Raw genomic sequence first — 14,990 nt, 5'->3', positions numbered from 1 at the left:
AAGAAAAGCTGAAGTAAATTCAGTTTTCTTTTGCGAGAGCACGATGATGAGGAGGAATGTAAACAAATACTTACGGACACAAGGAATGAGCTCATTAAATCTTTCCTTAGGAAAGAGTGGGTTTTCCAGTCCTCTGAAATAGAGCTTCAGAACTCCTGCAACTGAGTTGATGTCATGGTTGTCCTGATCGTCTGCTAAAGGGTCTTCGCCTATTTCAGAGTAGATGCAAAGGTCAGTACAAACTACACACAATGAGAGGTGAAAAACTACGCACATTAACTTCGATATAATCCAAACTGTGGCCATCGTTCAGGTGGATGCTAAAGAACCCATGGCACGATTCGAAGAAGAGTAGGCAGTTCTCCCAGTATCTTGGCCAACTAACTTTCTTCCCTCAACCGTCAACACGTTAATCGGTCATTCGTTTCACTTGCTGTTTGTGGGATCTTGCTGTTTGTGGGATCTTGCTGTGTGCAGATTGGCCGTCATGTCTGCCTACATAACAACAGTGCCCACACTTCAAAAAATAAAAATCACATGAGTGTAAAATAATTTGGGATGTCCTGAGGATGTGATAAAGCACTTTATGAATGCAAGCTTTTCCTTCATAACATTTCTAATGAAACTGTCAGCTTAAATGCCAAACGCCCAATTGCATGAAAAAGGGATAGACTAGACAAAATACTATAAGATACATGTGTGAGACTGGGCTAAATGAGACAATTACTCACTGCTGAAACATTGGAAGGTAAGTGTGATCGCCAACACGCGCTGTCTCAATACTTCGCAAGGAGCTTTATTAGAGGGTGGATGAAATCAGAAATTCTTTCTGGTTGAACTACCCTATGTTATATTTCAGAAACTTTACCCGTTCAGTATAACATACGTGTTTTAACACAGTACAACTTTCAAACCCTTCTGTCTCAGCACTGGCTCAGTTGGTACACGCTCATCTTTGAGTCAGAAGGTTGTGGGTTCAAGTCCCACTCCAGAGACTTGAGCACAAAAATCTAGGCCGACACGCCAGTGGAGTGCTGCACTGTCGGCGGTGTCGTCTTTCGGGTGAGACGTCAAACCGAGGCCCCGTCTGCTCTCTCAGGTGGACGTAAAAGATCCCGCGGCACTATTTCGAAGATGAGCAGGGGAGTTCTCCCCAGTGTCCTGGGCCAATATCTATTCCTCAATTAACATAACAAAAACAGATTGCCCGATCATTATCACATTGCTGTTTGTGGGAGCTTGCTGTGTACAAATTGGCTGCTGTGTTTCCTACATTACAACAGTGACTACACTTCAAAAAAAGTACTTCATTGGCTGGAAAGCGCTTTGTGACGTCCAGAGGTCGTGAAAGGCGCTATATAAATGCAAGTCTTTTCTTTTTACACATTTATGCAAGCAAGCATTCCATTTATGCCCTGTCTATGAAGATAAAAGGCAAGACTGATTTTTTTTTTTTTTTTTTTAAATTGGTCATTTTAACCTCCCTCACTGCTGGCATTCTCTTATTTAAGTAGTGAAGGAACCCCTTGGTGATAAATGGGAAAACTAAATACAGGAAACTCTCGTTTAAACGGCACCTAAATATCCGGAATTCTCTATTAACCGGCAAAATTCTCACTCCGAAAACAACACCTCAATAACCGGCAATGTTGCCGAGTCCGAGTCTCCCGCGGTGGCCGAGTTAGCCAGTGGGGGTAGTTCTCCAAACTGCCACTACTCGGCTTCTTGAGGTGTTCCGACTTCCGACAGCGCCAATAACAGGAGTCTGACTCTCCCGCGCTGCCGGTAGTCGCTTCCGATCCGCCATTTTACAGGGGTACTGTGTGTCTCCCACGCTGCTGGTAGTCACTGCATTGCATTACCCTCAACTGGCAGTACTGTACTTAATCAAGCATCTTCCACCATCCATTTAACACAACATTCTGTAGGTGAGTACCCAATTACTGTATACTGCACATTTCTTGATTTTTTTATTTTTCTTTGTTAAAAATAGCCTCGGTAGATAACCCTCTCCGTCATCCGGAATTTTTGATTAACCAGCAACACGCCGGTCCCGTCAGTGCCGGATGCCAAAGAGTTTCCTGTACATTAAAACACACTTTATATAGGAGGCCATAATGGTGCCGATTCTTTTTTAAAGACTTCAATAGTAACAGCCTGGGGGTAATAGTAAACCAACCTCAAGTGAAGTCAATGGAAATTAAAATCGGGCAGGGTATAAAGCGGGTGGTTGATGCGGTCCCGCTGGGCAGGTTAGGTTAAAATGACCCACTCCTCCCCGATGAATAAATCAGACGTGAATAGCCTGTAGTAAAAGTCAGATCTACAACAACTGGCATTTATATAGCACCTTTAACGTAGTAAAATGTCCCGAGGCGCTTCACAGCAACGTTATAAAACAACATTTGACACCGAACCACATAAGGAGAAATTAGGGCAGGTGAGCAAAAGCTTGGTCAAAGAGGTAGGTTTTAAGGAGCATCTTAAAGGAGGAGGAGAGGTAGCGAGGCGGAGAGGTTTAGGCAGGGAATTCCAGAGCTTAGGGCCTAGGCAACAGAAGGCACGGCCACCAAAGGTTGAGCGAATATAATCAAGGATGCTCAAGGGGGCAGAATTAGAGGAGCGCAGACATCTCTGGAGGTGGGGGGGGGGGGGGGGGGGGGGGGGGTTGTGGGGCTGGAGGAGGTTACAGAGATAGGGAGGGGGTGTGGCCATGGAGGGATTTGAACATAAGGATGAGAATTTTAAAATGGAGGCGTTGCTAGACTGGGAGCCAATGTAGGTCAGCGAGCACAGGGGTGATGGGTGAACGGGACTTGGTGCGAGTTAGGACACGGGCAGCCGAGTTTCGAATGGCCTCAAGTTTACGGAGGGTAGAATGTGAGGGAGGCCAAAATTCAAAGACGTATCTACTCAACTGTAGAGTGAACACTGCCCCACTGACAACAGGCAGCATTTCGCTCCACACACGACTGGAAAATGTAAAGCGCCGTGCTTTCAAATAGTTTTTTTTTTTACAAGCTGTCAGAATGAGAAAGGAACCTTGAAAATTCAAGCCCAGACTTACAAGTCACATTAATCAAATCGGCACAATTCACAGACGCTGGAGTCATTACAAAAGTAATTATCTTTCAAAAACATCATATGCAGGGGGACATTTATTATCAGAAGGCAGTCACGTGTTGCAATGACACAAGGGTCAGAATAAATGTTCCCCTGCTTAATAGGATGTGGCCGCGTAGTTGTTATTGCAGTGCCTCGCAGTGAATCAATTGCAATTGCTCACCTCGCTCAAATGAATTTTTAATGTCGTTGACTTCAGCCTGCGATCCTGGCACTCGGAAGATCCCCTGGTGCTGAAGGCCTGCAGAGGAAGCGCAGAGAGCGGAATTAAAACGTGCCCTATTTGTCGCTAATGCAACAGGTCAAACATTAACATGCCGGCGAAAAAATTAAATAATGGCAACTCGGCAAGTACGACGTCCCGTACCAAGGGACGGCTCGAGAGCAAACATACCATATAGGTTGATAAATCGAACACAACTTTCCACAATGAGAGGAATGGCTTGTCCAGAGTCCTGGGGAAAGGAAATTTTAAGGAGCTTGTAATTCTCTGTTGAGATAAGGTCTGATCAGAACACAATACAAAAAGTGTCTGCTTCCAACATATCGTGAACATTAGGACAGATCATATTGATTTCTGGTTTCTCAAGCAGATCCAAGTCATTAGACGGGCAATGTCTAGGAACACTGCACCTCTTTACTGCAAAAATGTGTGGTTTCCACTTGATTTAGTTATTGGGTGAGGCGCCTTATCCTCAAAATCTGATCGGCAAAGAATTTGATTTACAGAAACGAATGCCACGATAACCCGCCTGAACAACAGGCATCAAAGGGGCACCGCGGCGTGTTGGTACAGCACTCTGACCAGGTGGCAAACTCTTGATCTGGACTTGGGTCACCCCTGGTTTGAAGAGGGGGGTGGGGGGGTGCGGAGCAGCCACGAGGGGGCTGCATTAGCACGTCGGCTGCCTAAAGTGGAGCGAGAACCATCCCAGACTGTCCTGCTGCCCCGAGTGGCACTGGGTTACACAGCGAAAGGAGACAGACGCAACTGCCCATCCTCCTGGCAGGCAGGCAGAATAAAATGTGCGACATGGCTGGGATGGACGCAAAAGAGATGGAAAACAACGCGATATGCCTTGTGGAAATAAATATCTGAATGACAATTGGGGGAAAAAAGAAAAATCGAACCTGATCAGTTCCTCTGATGACATTATATTCTATGGACTTTGCACAGTAAGGCTCCTCAAAACGGTGCATTTAAAATAATTGTGGTCAGAAAAAGCATGAGATACCAGACATTCTTTCATCTGACTTTAAATCGTATATAGATTCGGTTAGAAGTCTTGTTAATAAAAGAAGCAACGCGAGTAGGAAAATTAAGCTTTGTAAAAGTCGAATGTTTGCAAAAGCCCGGTGATTGGGGCCATTTTCAATTCCTTTTTTTAGGTACTGAAAAACCTCTCCAACTTTTTAAAATTTGTATGAAAGGCCATCGACCTGAAACGCTAAATCTCTCTCCACGGATGCTGTCCGACTTGCTGGGTGCTTCCAGCATTCTCGGTTTATATTCCAGATTTCCAGCAGCCGCCGTATTTTCCTTTTGTTTAAAATGTATCCGTTGCGTAGAATACTTTTTCCTCAAGCTTCTGATTAAAGTTGAATTGGAGAACTACAAAAACGTCTCGGGCGCTTCAAGTGAAAAAATGTTACATGTTTAATATTTTGTGTTTTTTCTCTTTGGGAATTGAAAAATGACATTGCTTGAACCTATATAAAGTCTGAGGTACCAGTTTTACTCTGATCATAGATTCTCCCCTCCTCCTTCCCCCCCCCCCTCCCTGCTTAGATCTTGATCAAACGTATCCATTTCACGTTCAACGAGCACCGGGAGAACAGGTCCCAATGGAGAACAGATCCCAATGTTAGACATGCCTCAATCACAAGAGGTCCGAGGAAGTTACCCTACAAGCACGCTCTTCCACATGAAGGAGGACACAGTGATGGAGAAAAACCTGCATTGCACCTTTACATAGAACAGAATGACATAGTACTTACAGCACAAAGAGGCGCCATTTGGCCCAACTAGTGTTTATGCTCCATGTGAGCCTCCTCCTAACCTACTTCATCTCACCTCATCAGCATATCCGTCTATTCCTTTCTCCCTCAGGTATGTATCTAGCTTCCCCTTAAATGCAGCCACGCTATTTGCCTTAACTACTCCCTGTGGTAGCAAGTCCCACATTCTAACTGCTCTTTGGGTAAAGAAGGTTCTCCTGAGCTACAACCCAAAAAGTGAGAGTCCCGCCTCCATTGATAAATTCGAGCCCATGGTCTCTAGTTTTGGACTCCGCACAAGTGGAAACATCTTCTCTACGTCTACCGCATCAAACCCCTTTATAATTTTGAATACCTCCATAGGTCACCCCTCAGCCTTCTCTTTACTGGACAGGACAAGACTGTTGCTTTTGCGAGGTGCCACAGGAAAGCAACCAAGCTGGCTGCGTGGGCGGCACCAACCTGGACCTCAGCTCTGCACAGCAAGCCTTGGATTCTATTGGAAGGGATTCATAGAACCACACAGCACAGAAGGAGGCCATTCAGCCCATCGTGCTTGTGCCGGCTCTCTGAAAGAGCTGTCCAATTAGTCCCACTGCCCTGCTCTTTCCCCCATAGCTGTGCAAATTGCTCCTTTTCAAGTATGTATCCAATTGCCTTTTGAAAGTTACTATTGACTGCTTCCACCACCAGTGCATTCCAGATTCAGTCTTCATTTGAAACTACACAAATCATACTCTAGAATCGATGACTTCTTTCCAAACCAGACATGCTTACGACAGGTCGGCATATATGCCACAGCATAGCTATCTCATAGGAAGCACTCCTCTCCCTAAACAACCTTCCATCCAATATATCACTGTCATCTCAACCCATCTCTCTGGCAGATTGACAGTGCCTGCTCTCCTATATTCACAACTCACTCAGTGAGTGGGTGCTCACTCTACCCCCTGCAGCAAGACATCAGTCCAGACCTTCGACAACCTGAAATGGATTTTGATGCAATAGTACCTAAGCGAGAGGTTCGAAGCAGAACCTTCTGAAGAAAAAAAAGGTGACAAATTTTGATGATGTCATATTTTATATTTAACACCTCAAATCTCATCATGGAACTGATGCAAACATTCTTGGTTACAATCTGCTCATTCATTGCACTTTTAACCCAGGCAGATAGGCAATAACCGTGTGAGGCAAAGCCAAGCCGCTTCACACGAGCACTATACCTGGTTCCTGGTGTGAGAATTTCTTCGCCCTCTGCTAGAAGCAATGTTAAGAGTGGAGGACGAAAAGAAAATAGTGAGACAGATAGCAGCAAATACAGTGAAGGTACAAGATACAGGCCAGGAGCCCACCATAGGCTCGAATATAATGGAATTCCTTAAGGGGCAATTTACTTGCACACCTTTGAAGGTTTGATCTCCCGCTGATCCAGAGTTTGGAGGAGCAGACCATTATATTCGGATTAAGGAAAAAGTAGGCGTCTAGCAAAACAGAACAGGTTTGAATATAAAGGGGTTCCTCAAGTTCAAGTGGAACAATGCTTACCGAACACGTGCATTTAAAAAGAGTGGCCAGCCACTCCACTGACTGACTGACTGACTGACACTCGCCGGATGCATCAAGAAATTAAAGGAAATAATGACCAAATTTATCCAATCTTTTGAGCACATGAACTTGCAAAAGAGGAAAGCGGACAGAAGCCATCGAGATGCTTCCAATTTCATCAAAGTCAAAAGTTATTATTTCCTGACCCATGTTTGAGATTCCTCCCAATGGAAAAGCATGCAATTCTTGACTCGAGGAATCAGATTATAAACAGACAGAGAGATAGGGTCCCAAGGCAGAATTGAACATAATGGTGTACCTCAAGCTTTTGTATCTAAATAGGCAACATTCGAGTCCAATTGACAAGGGAAAAGCCAAACCAACCTGTGTTCCCTTAGCAAAGTTTAACTTGAGGATCAGACCATTATGTTCAGACTGATGAGGAATAAAGACTCCCCGCCACCAGGACATTTTTGTGCCAGTACCTTGACGAATGTTTCCAAATCCCCATTAAACAACTTAGCATTATATTCTGACCGGGGTCTGGATTTCCTGGCTTTCTGAGGTTTAGGGGGCACATTTGGAGGCCTAAGAGGATGGAACAAAATTGGAAAACAACTTAAAAGTATCTGTAAATTCAGTGCGCCGCAGGGAGCAACTAAACCATCAACATTTCCCGCGCCGTTGGAGCGATCCCCGTGGGATTCAAAACGAGTCCGCGGCCACATAGTGTACAGCAACCCAGGCACAAGCCCATGTGAAGTCTCAATCGTTTGAAAGTCTGCAGCTGGATGTCAGAATACACTGGGACTATTTTATTAATAACACCCGTGTTCAAAGCACCAGGGTTCAATATGTAGGGATTGCCCCTTCTCATCTACCTGGTGATCCATAAAGATAGTCAGTCCAGTCTAGTACTGGCATTTAACTGTCCCTCTCTTTCATAGAAACATAGAAGATAGGAGCAGGAGTAGGCTATTCGGCCCCTCGAGCCTGCTCCACCATTTAATGAGATCATGGCTGATCATCCAAATTCAGTACCCGGTCCCTTGCCTGCTGGATCTTTATGATTAAAATCTAATCAGGTAATACTTGAGGAAAAAAAAAATAGAAAATACTCAGCAGGTCAGGCAGCGTCTGTGGAGAAAAAAGACTTGGATTTATGTAGCAGCTTTCATGACCACAGGATGTCCCAAAGCGCTTTACAGCCAATCAAGTACTTTTTGAAGTGGAGTCACTGTTGTAATGTGGGAAACGCGGCAGCCAATTTGCGCACAGCAAGCTCCCACAAACAGCAATGTGATAATGACTGGATAATCTGTTTTTTTAGTGATGTTGATTGAGGGATAAATATTGGCCAGGACACCGGGGAGAACTCCCCTGCTCGTCGTCTTCTTCGAAATAGTGCCATGGGATCTTTTACGTCCACCTGAGAGCGCAGGCGGGGCCTCGGTTTAACGTCTCATCCGAAAGACGGCACCTCCGACAGTGCAGCACTCCCTCAGCACTGCACTGGGGTGCCGGTCTAGATTTGTGTGCTCAAGTCTCTGGAGTGGGACTTGAACCCACAACCTTCTGACTCAGAGGCGAGGGTGCTGCCCACTGAGCCACAGCCGCCGAGCAGAAGCAAAGTTAACGTTTCAGGTTGATGACCTTTCATCAGAACTGCTTCTCTCTCCACAGATGCTGCCCGACCTGCCGAGTGTTCCCAGCATTTTCTATTTTTATATCAGGATAAGCTGCTTTACATTAGCCAGCTTAACTGGGTGTAACCATAGCTAGCCGAAAAAGAATAATTGCTGTACAAAGTCAACACTGATTGATGTCGAGAGCACATAAGGTCCAAATAATTAGCGTTGCCGTTCAAATGGACCAACGCACCTTCTTCTATATCACATACATGCTCCGGCGACCCTGGTCCAGCAGATGATAGTTAACCTTGTCTTTGAACTTACATACACGCACGCCCAGGCGCAATAAGACAGTGAGAAGCACTTTTAACAAGCTGAAGGGGTGCCTTAAGAGTAAGTCACTGGCATTCCACAGGGAAGATGCAAACTTGCTGGTGCTTATGTCAGGAATACTGAAGTGAAATGTGCAGCATCCCATATTCCTGACACAAGCTCCAGTAAGTTACGGCATTTGTCCAGTCACAATTTTACTAAGGAATGACAGCACGACCTCATCTCAACAACGATCCAGACCAGGGGTGTCTAAACTACACCTAGATCTGTTATTAGCAGCAGCTTGAGCCACGTGCAAATGAATGGGAATATAGCATTAAACTGTTGGCTCACAAAGACACTCGATTTAGAGGACAGGGGGGCCCGGGGGGGGTCATTTTGACTTTGGACGATAGCGTAAAATGGGCAAGCTCGGATCAGACGCCCGTGTTGGATCTCCTTCGATTGCCCATTCCACTGAATTCACACTTGTACTTTCGGCAGACTGATGGCCAGGCCTTTCCGTAGCAGGAGCTGGGCTTTCCTTTGCTCCTTAGTTGCCTGTCTTTCCCATATACCAAACCCACTCTCACTTCACGGCCAATGTTTCAGCGTACATTTCATTAACTCAGGGCTGTGAAACGATTCTGCTCAGGTCAGTCGGGGCATTTTTGCAAGCATCGGGTATCAGGCACGTTGCCTTAATCCAGGCAAGTTCTACTTTTTGGCTGCTGGATGAGGTGCCAGCAAAGGTACCAATTTTGTGCTTCAGATCAGAATTTGACACCTGGGAGATGATGTCAGAGGTATTGGCATAAATATTGCCCCTCAGCTTTTACAATACCAACTCTCTCAGAAGAGATTTCCACTCAATGACCAGCAGGCTGGTAGGCTTGAAGTTACCTGGTTCCTCATTGTCCAGCAATGGTGCTGGGGCAGGTGGCCTGGGCAGCCTATCTACTAAAGTTAATTTAGGTTACATATGATCCATTTACTGTAATACCTCAGTGTTCATAAGAACATAAGAAATAGGAGCAGGAGTAGGCCAATTGGCCCCTCGAGCCTGCTCCGCCATTCAATAAGATCATGGCTGATCTGATCCTAACCGCCAATCCACTATCACAGAACCATCTCCTGAATCTAACAGAATTAGACACACGAAATAGGAGCAGGATCAGGCTACACGGCCCCTGGGCCCGCTCCGCTACCCACAGGGCCATGACCGATCCGAACCTAGACTCATGTCCAAATTCCTGCCCGCTCCCCGTAACCCTTAATTCCCTTTACTTCTAGGAAACTGTCTATTTCTGTTTTAAATTTATGTAATGATGTAGCTTCTACAGCTTTTTGGGGCAGCATATTCCATGGACCTACCACCCTCTGAGTGAAGTAGTTCCTCCTCATCTCAGTTTTGAAAGAGCAGCCCCTTATTCTAAGACTATGCCCCCTAGTTCTAGTTTCACCCATCGGGAACATCTTCCCCGCATCCACCCGATCCAACCCCTTCACAATCTTATATGTTTCAATAAGATCGCCTCTCATTCTTCTGAACTCCAATGAGTAGAGTCCCAATCTACTCAACCTCTCCTCATATGTCCATCCCCTCATCCCCGGGATTAACCGAGTGAACCTTCTTTGTACAGACTCGAGAGCAAGTATGTCCTTTCTTAAGTATGGACACCAAAACTGTATGCAGTATTCCAGGTATGGTCTCACCAATACCTTGTACAACTGAAGCAATACCTCCCTATTTTTATATTCTATCCTCCTAGCAATGAAAGCCAACATTCCATTGGCCTTCTTAATCACTTGCTGCACCTGCATACTAACCTTTTGAGTTTCGTGCACCAGGACCCCCCAGATCCCTTTGTACTTCAGTACTTTCCAGTGTTCGTACCCATTGTCCCTTCCTGACCCCACAAGAGTTCCAGGTATACATCTAGAAGGCCATTCCAGATGAAAGACACATGACTGCTTTTCAGTGGAGTCTTTACTCATCTTCTCAGCAGCACCCTCCTCCAATGCCTTTCCTCCGTTGTCCAGCCGAGTGGGATTGCCCTTGCCTGGTTCCACTCTTACCTATCCAGTCGTAACCAGAGAATCTCCAGCAACGGCTTCTCCTCTTGGCCCCGCACCGTTACCTCTGGAGTCCCTCACGGATCTATCATTGGCCCCCCCTCTCCTATTTCTCAGCTACGTGCTGCCCCTCGGCGATATCATCGGAAAACACGAGGTCAGGCTGCACATGTACGCTGACGAGACCCAACTCTACCTCACCATCACCTCTCTCAACCCCTCCACTGCCACCGTGCTGTGGCTCATCCAGGACTGGGGATCAGACAATATCCTCCAATTAAACACTGGGGAGACCAAAGCCATTGCCTTCGGCCCCTGGCAAAACACTTTAAATATCCAAAACAGTGGGCTGCCCAGTCAACACACAATGTTAGTGCCACAAGACCATTTCGTCCAGGCTCCGCTGCTAACTGAGCCAATTTAGCATTTCTGTAAATCTAGTCATTTTATAAATTCAGCAGCACAGATGTGTCAAATGTGGAGTATAACTGGCTATCCAATCCCAGTTTCAACAGAGCTCGAGGTAGCACGCACGCACGCACACGGACAAACGTGTGCGCACAGACATGCCAATGTTCCCTCTAAGCTATGTGGCTGCGCAGCGCTCTGCCGGTCCTGCGCAGCCCAGGACCGGCTTTTCCAACGTTAAGTGTGAACGGGCCGCGTAGCCCCTTAAAAGGGGCCGCGCGCACCCAAAAAAAAATTGTCGGGGGGAACATTGACACGCGTGCGCACACATTTAAATGCACCCAAAGAAATGACCATGAACTTTTCCCTACCTCGTGGTCATGAAGTCACTCTTCTGGCCTAAGGGAGAAAAAGGAAAAAGATTTTGATTGTGGGGTTTTGTTAGGGGGCCCACAGGAAGCTGCAGGAAAGAGTCCGACAGGGACGGACCGACGAGCTGTGGCCTTCCTTCCTGCTCACCACATTAAAAAGTCAGGCTTTGAGATGTCGACTTAAATATAGCGCTGTGTAATTTAAAAGCTATTCCAGTGAAGAACAGCAACTGTGAACAAATGATACCAAAGCACAGAATTTCTCAAAGGCAATAGAACCACTATGTTTTTAACCAAGGTTATTGTGAGCAGTGCCCATTTAAGAGAGAACTAAATTCTGACATGCCTGTAAATATATATATAGTACATTATTAAATATACAGGCCAGTCAATACACTTCATCTCACTCAAACATGATAATCTCTCCCAGTGCTTTCCAATTTCGCCAATAGAATTTAAAATAATTCAGTAAACAACTGAGGCTCACACATTTTCTAAATTAAATGAAATGACGAAGTGTTACTCCAAGAAAATAGCATTTGGCAAGTATTCTTTCAGCAGACTGCTGTGTTTTATTAAGATATAAAGCACCACAATTTGACTTCAGTCCACGGGGTCCACATTTCCGAAACCTGCTGCCAGAAAAGCTGTGTGTTGCAACGAGACTGTTTAAAGTGGTTTTCAAATCAGGTTTGGGGGCACATTCGTGAGTCTGGCCCCAGTGTGCAGCTTGTGTTCATAGAATGGCTACAGCACAGGTAGAGGCCATTCGGCCCGTCGAGCCCGTGTCGGCTCTCTGCAAGAGCACTTCAGCTAGTCCCACTGCTCCCCGCCCATTCCCCGTAGCCTTGACATTATTTTTCCTTCAGGTACTTATCCAACTCCCTTTTGAAAGCCGCGATTGAGTCTGCTTCCACCACCCTTTCAGGCAGTGCGTTCCAGGGTATATTCCCTAGAGTATAGAAGTTTATGGGGTGATCTAATTGAGGTATTTAAGGTGATTAAAGGATTTGATAGGGTAGAGAGAAACTATTTCCTCTGGTGGGGGGGTGGAGTCCAGAACAAGGGGGGCATAACCTTAAAATTAGAGCCAGGCCGTACAGGGGAGCACTTCTTCACACAAAGGGTAGTGAAAATCGGGAACTCTCTCCCCTGTAAAGCTGTTGAGGCTGGGGGTGGGGGGGGGGGGTCAATTGAAAATTTCAAATCTGAGTTTGATAGGTTTTTATTAGGGTATTAAGGGATAGGGGACCAAGGTGGGTAAATGGAGTTGAGATCCAGATCAGCCATGATCGAATTAAATGCCGGAACAAGCTCGGGGGGCTGAATGGCCTACTCCTGTTCCAAAATTCCTCTTAAAGATGCAACTTTAGAGCAACCTTGCTGGAATTGCTACGGCTGATTGCTGGGAAGGCTCATTGAAAAACATTTTATTTTTTTATTTTTTTAATGGGTCTTGCCGAATGTGGCAGGTTGGCCTCGAGGATGCTGGTAGCTGCGCGAGATCCAGGCTCACTGAGAGCTGGCGGCACCGACGCAGCGCTCGACCAACATAAAGGAGGCTTAAGAGAGCGCAAGCGAGATCGGTACATTTACTGGAAAGTGCACGGTGATTTACCTTCTCCCAAGGTCCGATGTAACAAGTCGTGCTTTGCCTGGAGCTTCATGATGAGATTGCTGCCTTCGAGGTATTCTTTAAATTTCTGTTCAGAACAAAAGTCAGTGAATTCCATGCAAGACAATAATCCGGAACACAATTAATTACCTCTTCGGGGAACATAGGCTAAGAAATGACAGCCAATCCCTATTTGTTAAAAAGCAAATCCTATCTCGGACGAGGGACTCCAGTTATGTGGAAAGATGCGAGCAGCTGGGATTGTTCTCCTCAGAGCAGAGAAGGTTAAGGGGAGACTTAATAGAGGTGTTCAAAATCATGACGGGTTTTGATAAGCAGACAGGGAGAAACTGTATCCACTGGCAGGAAGGTCAGTAACCAGAGGACACGGATTGAAGATAATTGGCAAAGGAAGCAGGGGGGAGAGGAGGAGGGTTTATTTTAGTGTTGTGAGCTGGCATGCACTGCCTGAAAGGTGGTGGAAGCAGATTCAATTGTAACCTTCAAAAGAGAATTGGATAAATACTTGAAAGGAAAAATCTGCAGGGTGATGGGGAATAAGCGGGGGACTGGGACTAATTGGACAGCTCTTTCAAACTGCCAGCGTAGGCCGATGGGCTGAATGGCCTCCCTCTGAGCTGTATGATTCTATAAGCTTCGATTCTAAACCGATACGGCACAAACTAGGGTTGTATTATCTGTAATTTAGAAGGTTAAGGGGTGATCTGATCGAAGTTTTCAAGATATTAAGGGGAACAGATAGGGTAGAGAGAGAGAAACTATTTCCGCTGGTTGGGGAGTCTAGGACTAGGGGGACAGAGCCTAAAGATTAGAGCCAGACCTTTCAGGAGTGAAATTAGGAAACACTTCTACACACAAAGGGTGGTAGAAGTTTGGAATTCTCTTCCGCAAATGGCAGTTCATGCTAGATCAATTGTTAATTTTAAGTCTGAGATTGATAGATTTTTATTAACCAAAGATATTAAGGGATATGGGGCGAAGGCGGGTATATGGAGTTAGGTCACAGATAAGCCATGTTCTCATTGAATGGCGGAACAGGCTCAAGGGGCTCAATGGCCTCCTCCTGTTCCTCGAAGCCTACATTATGATCACTTCATCCAGGATGACTGGCAGAATACACACCATGAAATAGAACTGTTCGGTCTCCTGCTGATTGGCTCGTCTCTTAGCGATGCTCGGTTTGCTCAAGTAGGTTTCCGAGACCGTGGATTTGACGGACTCCGTTGATCGGCTGTGCTGAAAACACTCGGAGACGTCGTAATCCTCGATGGTTACCATGTCTTGTATTGTCTGGAGTGTGGCTTCCATTGTCTTCTTAACCTAAACAACAAAGCAAGATGGAAGAACTTGCATTTGTGTAACTCCTGTCACAACCTCAAGACCTCCCAAAGCGCTCGACAGCCAATGAATTACTTTTGAAGTGCAGTCACTGTTGTTAGAGGGCTTGTCAGGGTAGATGCAGGGAGGATGTTTCCCCTGGCTGGGGAGTCTAGAACCAGGGGTCACAGTCTCAGAATAAGGGGTCGGCCATTTAGGACTGAGGTGAGGAGACATTTCTTCACTCAGAGGGTGGCGAATCTTTGGAATTCTCTACCCCAGAGGGCTGTGGAGGCTCAGTCGTTGAGTATATTCAAGACAGAGATCGATAGATTTTTGGATATTAAGGGAATCAAGGGATATGGGGATAGTGCAGGAAAGTGGAGTTGGGGGTTGAAGATCAGCCATGATCTTATTGAATGGCGGAGCAGGCTCGAAGGGCCGTGTGGCCTACTCCTGCTCCTAGTTCTTATGTTCCATAGGCAATTAGTTTATGCATGCAGGATCCCACAAACAACAAATTAGATAAATAATCAGTTCATCTGATTTGGTGGCGTTGCTTGATGCTGGGGG

The 14,990-nt window shown here is 45.9% G+C and overlaps 1 protein-coding gene across 6 annotated transcripts in view; it reads right to left on the bottom strand.

Moving 5' to 3' along the window:
• srgap1a (SLIT-ROBO Rho GTPase activating protein 1a) overlaps positions 1–14,990 on the bottom strand; it is a 290,700-nt gene that overhangs the window by 51,858 nt on the left and 223,852 nt on the right. For 4 of the 6 annotated variants that reach the window (XM_086009434.1, XM_086009429.1, XM_086009435.1 and 1 more), the window contains exons 9-15: positions 14,223–14,420; positions 13,083–13,167; positions 11,465–11,492; positions 7,152–7,254; positions 3,518–3,578; positions 3,287–3,364; positions 75–209 (exon numbers count right to left, since the gene is read on the bottom strand). In XM_086009434.1, the coding sequence (XP_085865560.1) occupies positions 75–209; positions 3,287–3,364; positions 3,518–3,578; positions 7,152–7,254; positions 11,465–11,492; positions 13,083–13,167; positions 14,223–14,420 (688 nt within the window). Of the gene's footprint in view, positions 1–74; positions 210–3,286; positions 3,365–3,517; positions 3,579–6,344; positions 6,379–7,151; positions 7,255–11,464; positions 11,493–13,082; positions 13,168–14,222; positions 14,421–14,990 lie in introns of all 6 variants that reach the window. The other 2 variants (XM_086009431.1, XM_086009432.1) reach the window with 2 other exon arrangements.

This window comes from Somniosus microcephalus, chromosome 16 (genome assembly GCF_052327205.1).
Source record: "Somniosus microcephalus isolate GS21.2 chromosome 16, FLI_Smic_1.0, whole genome shotgun sequence".
Lineage (NCBI taxonomy): Eukaryota > Metazoa > Chordata > Chondrichthyes > Squaliformes > Somniosidae > Somniosus > Somniosus microcephalus.
This window is presented reverse-complemented; position numbering and strand designations above follow the sequence as displayed.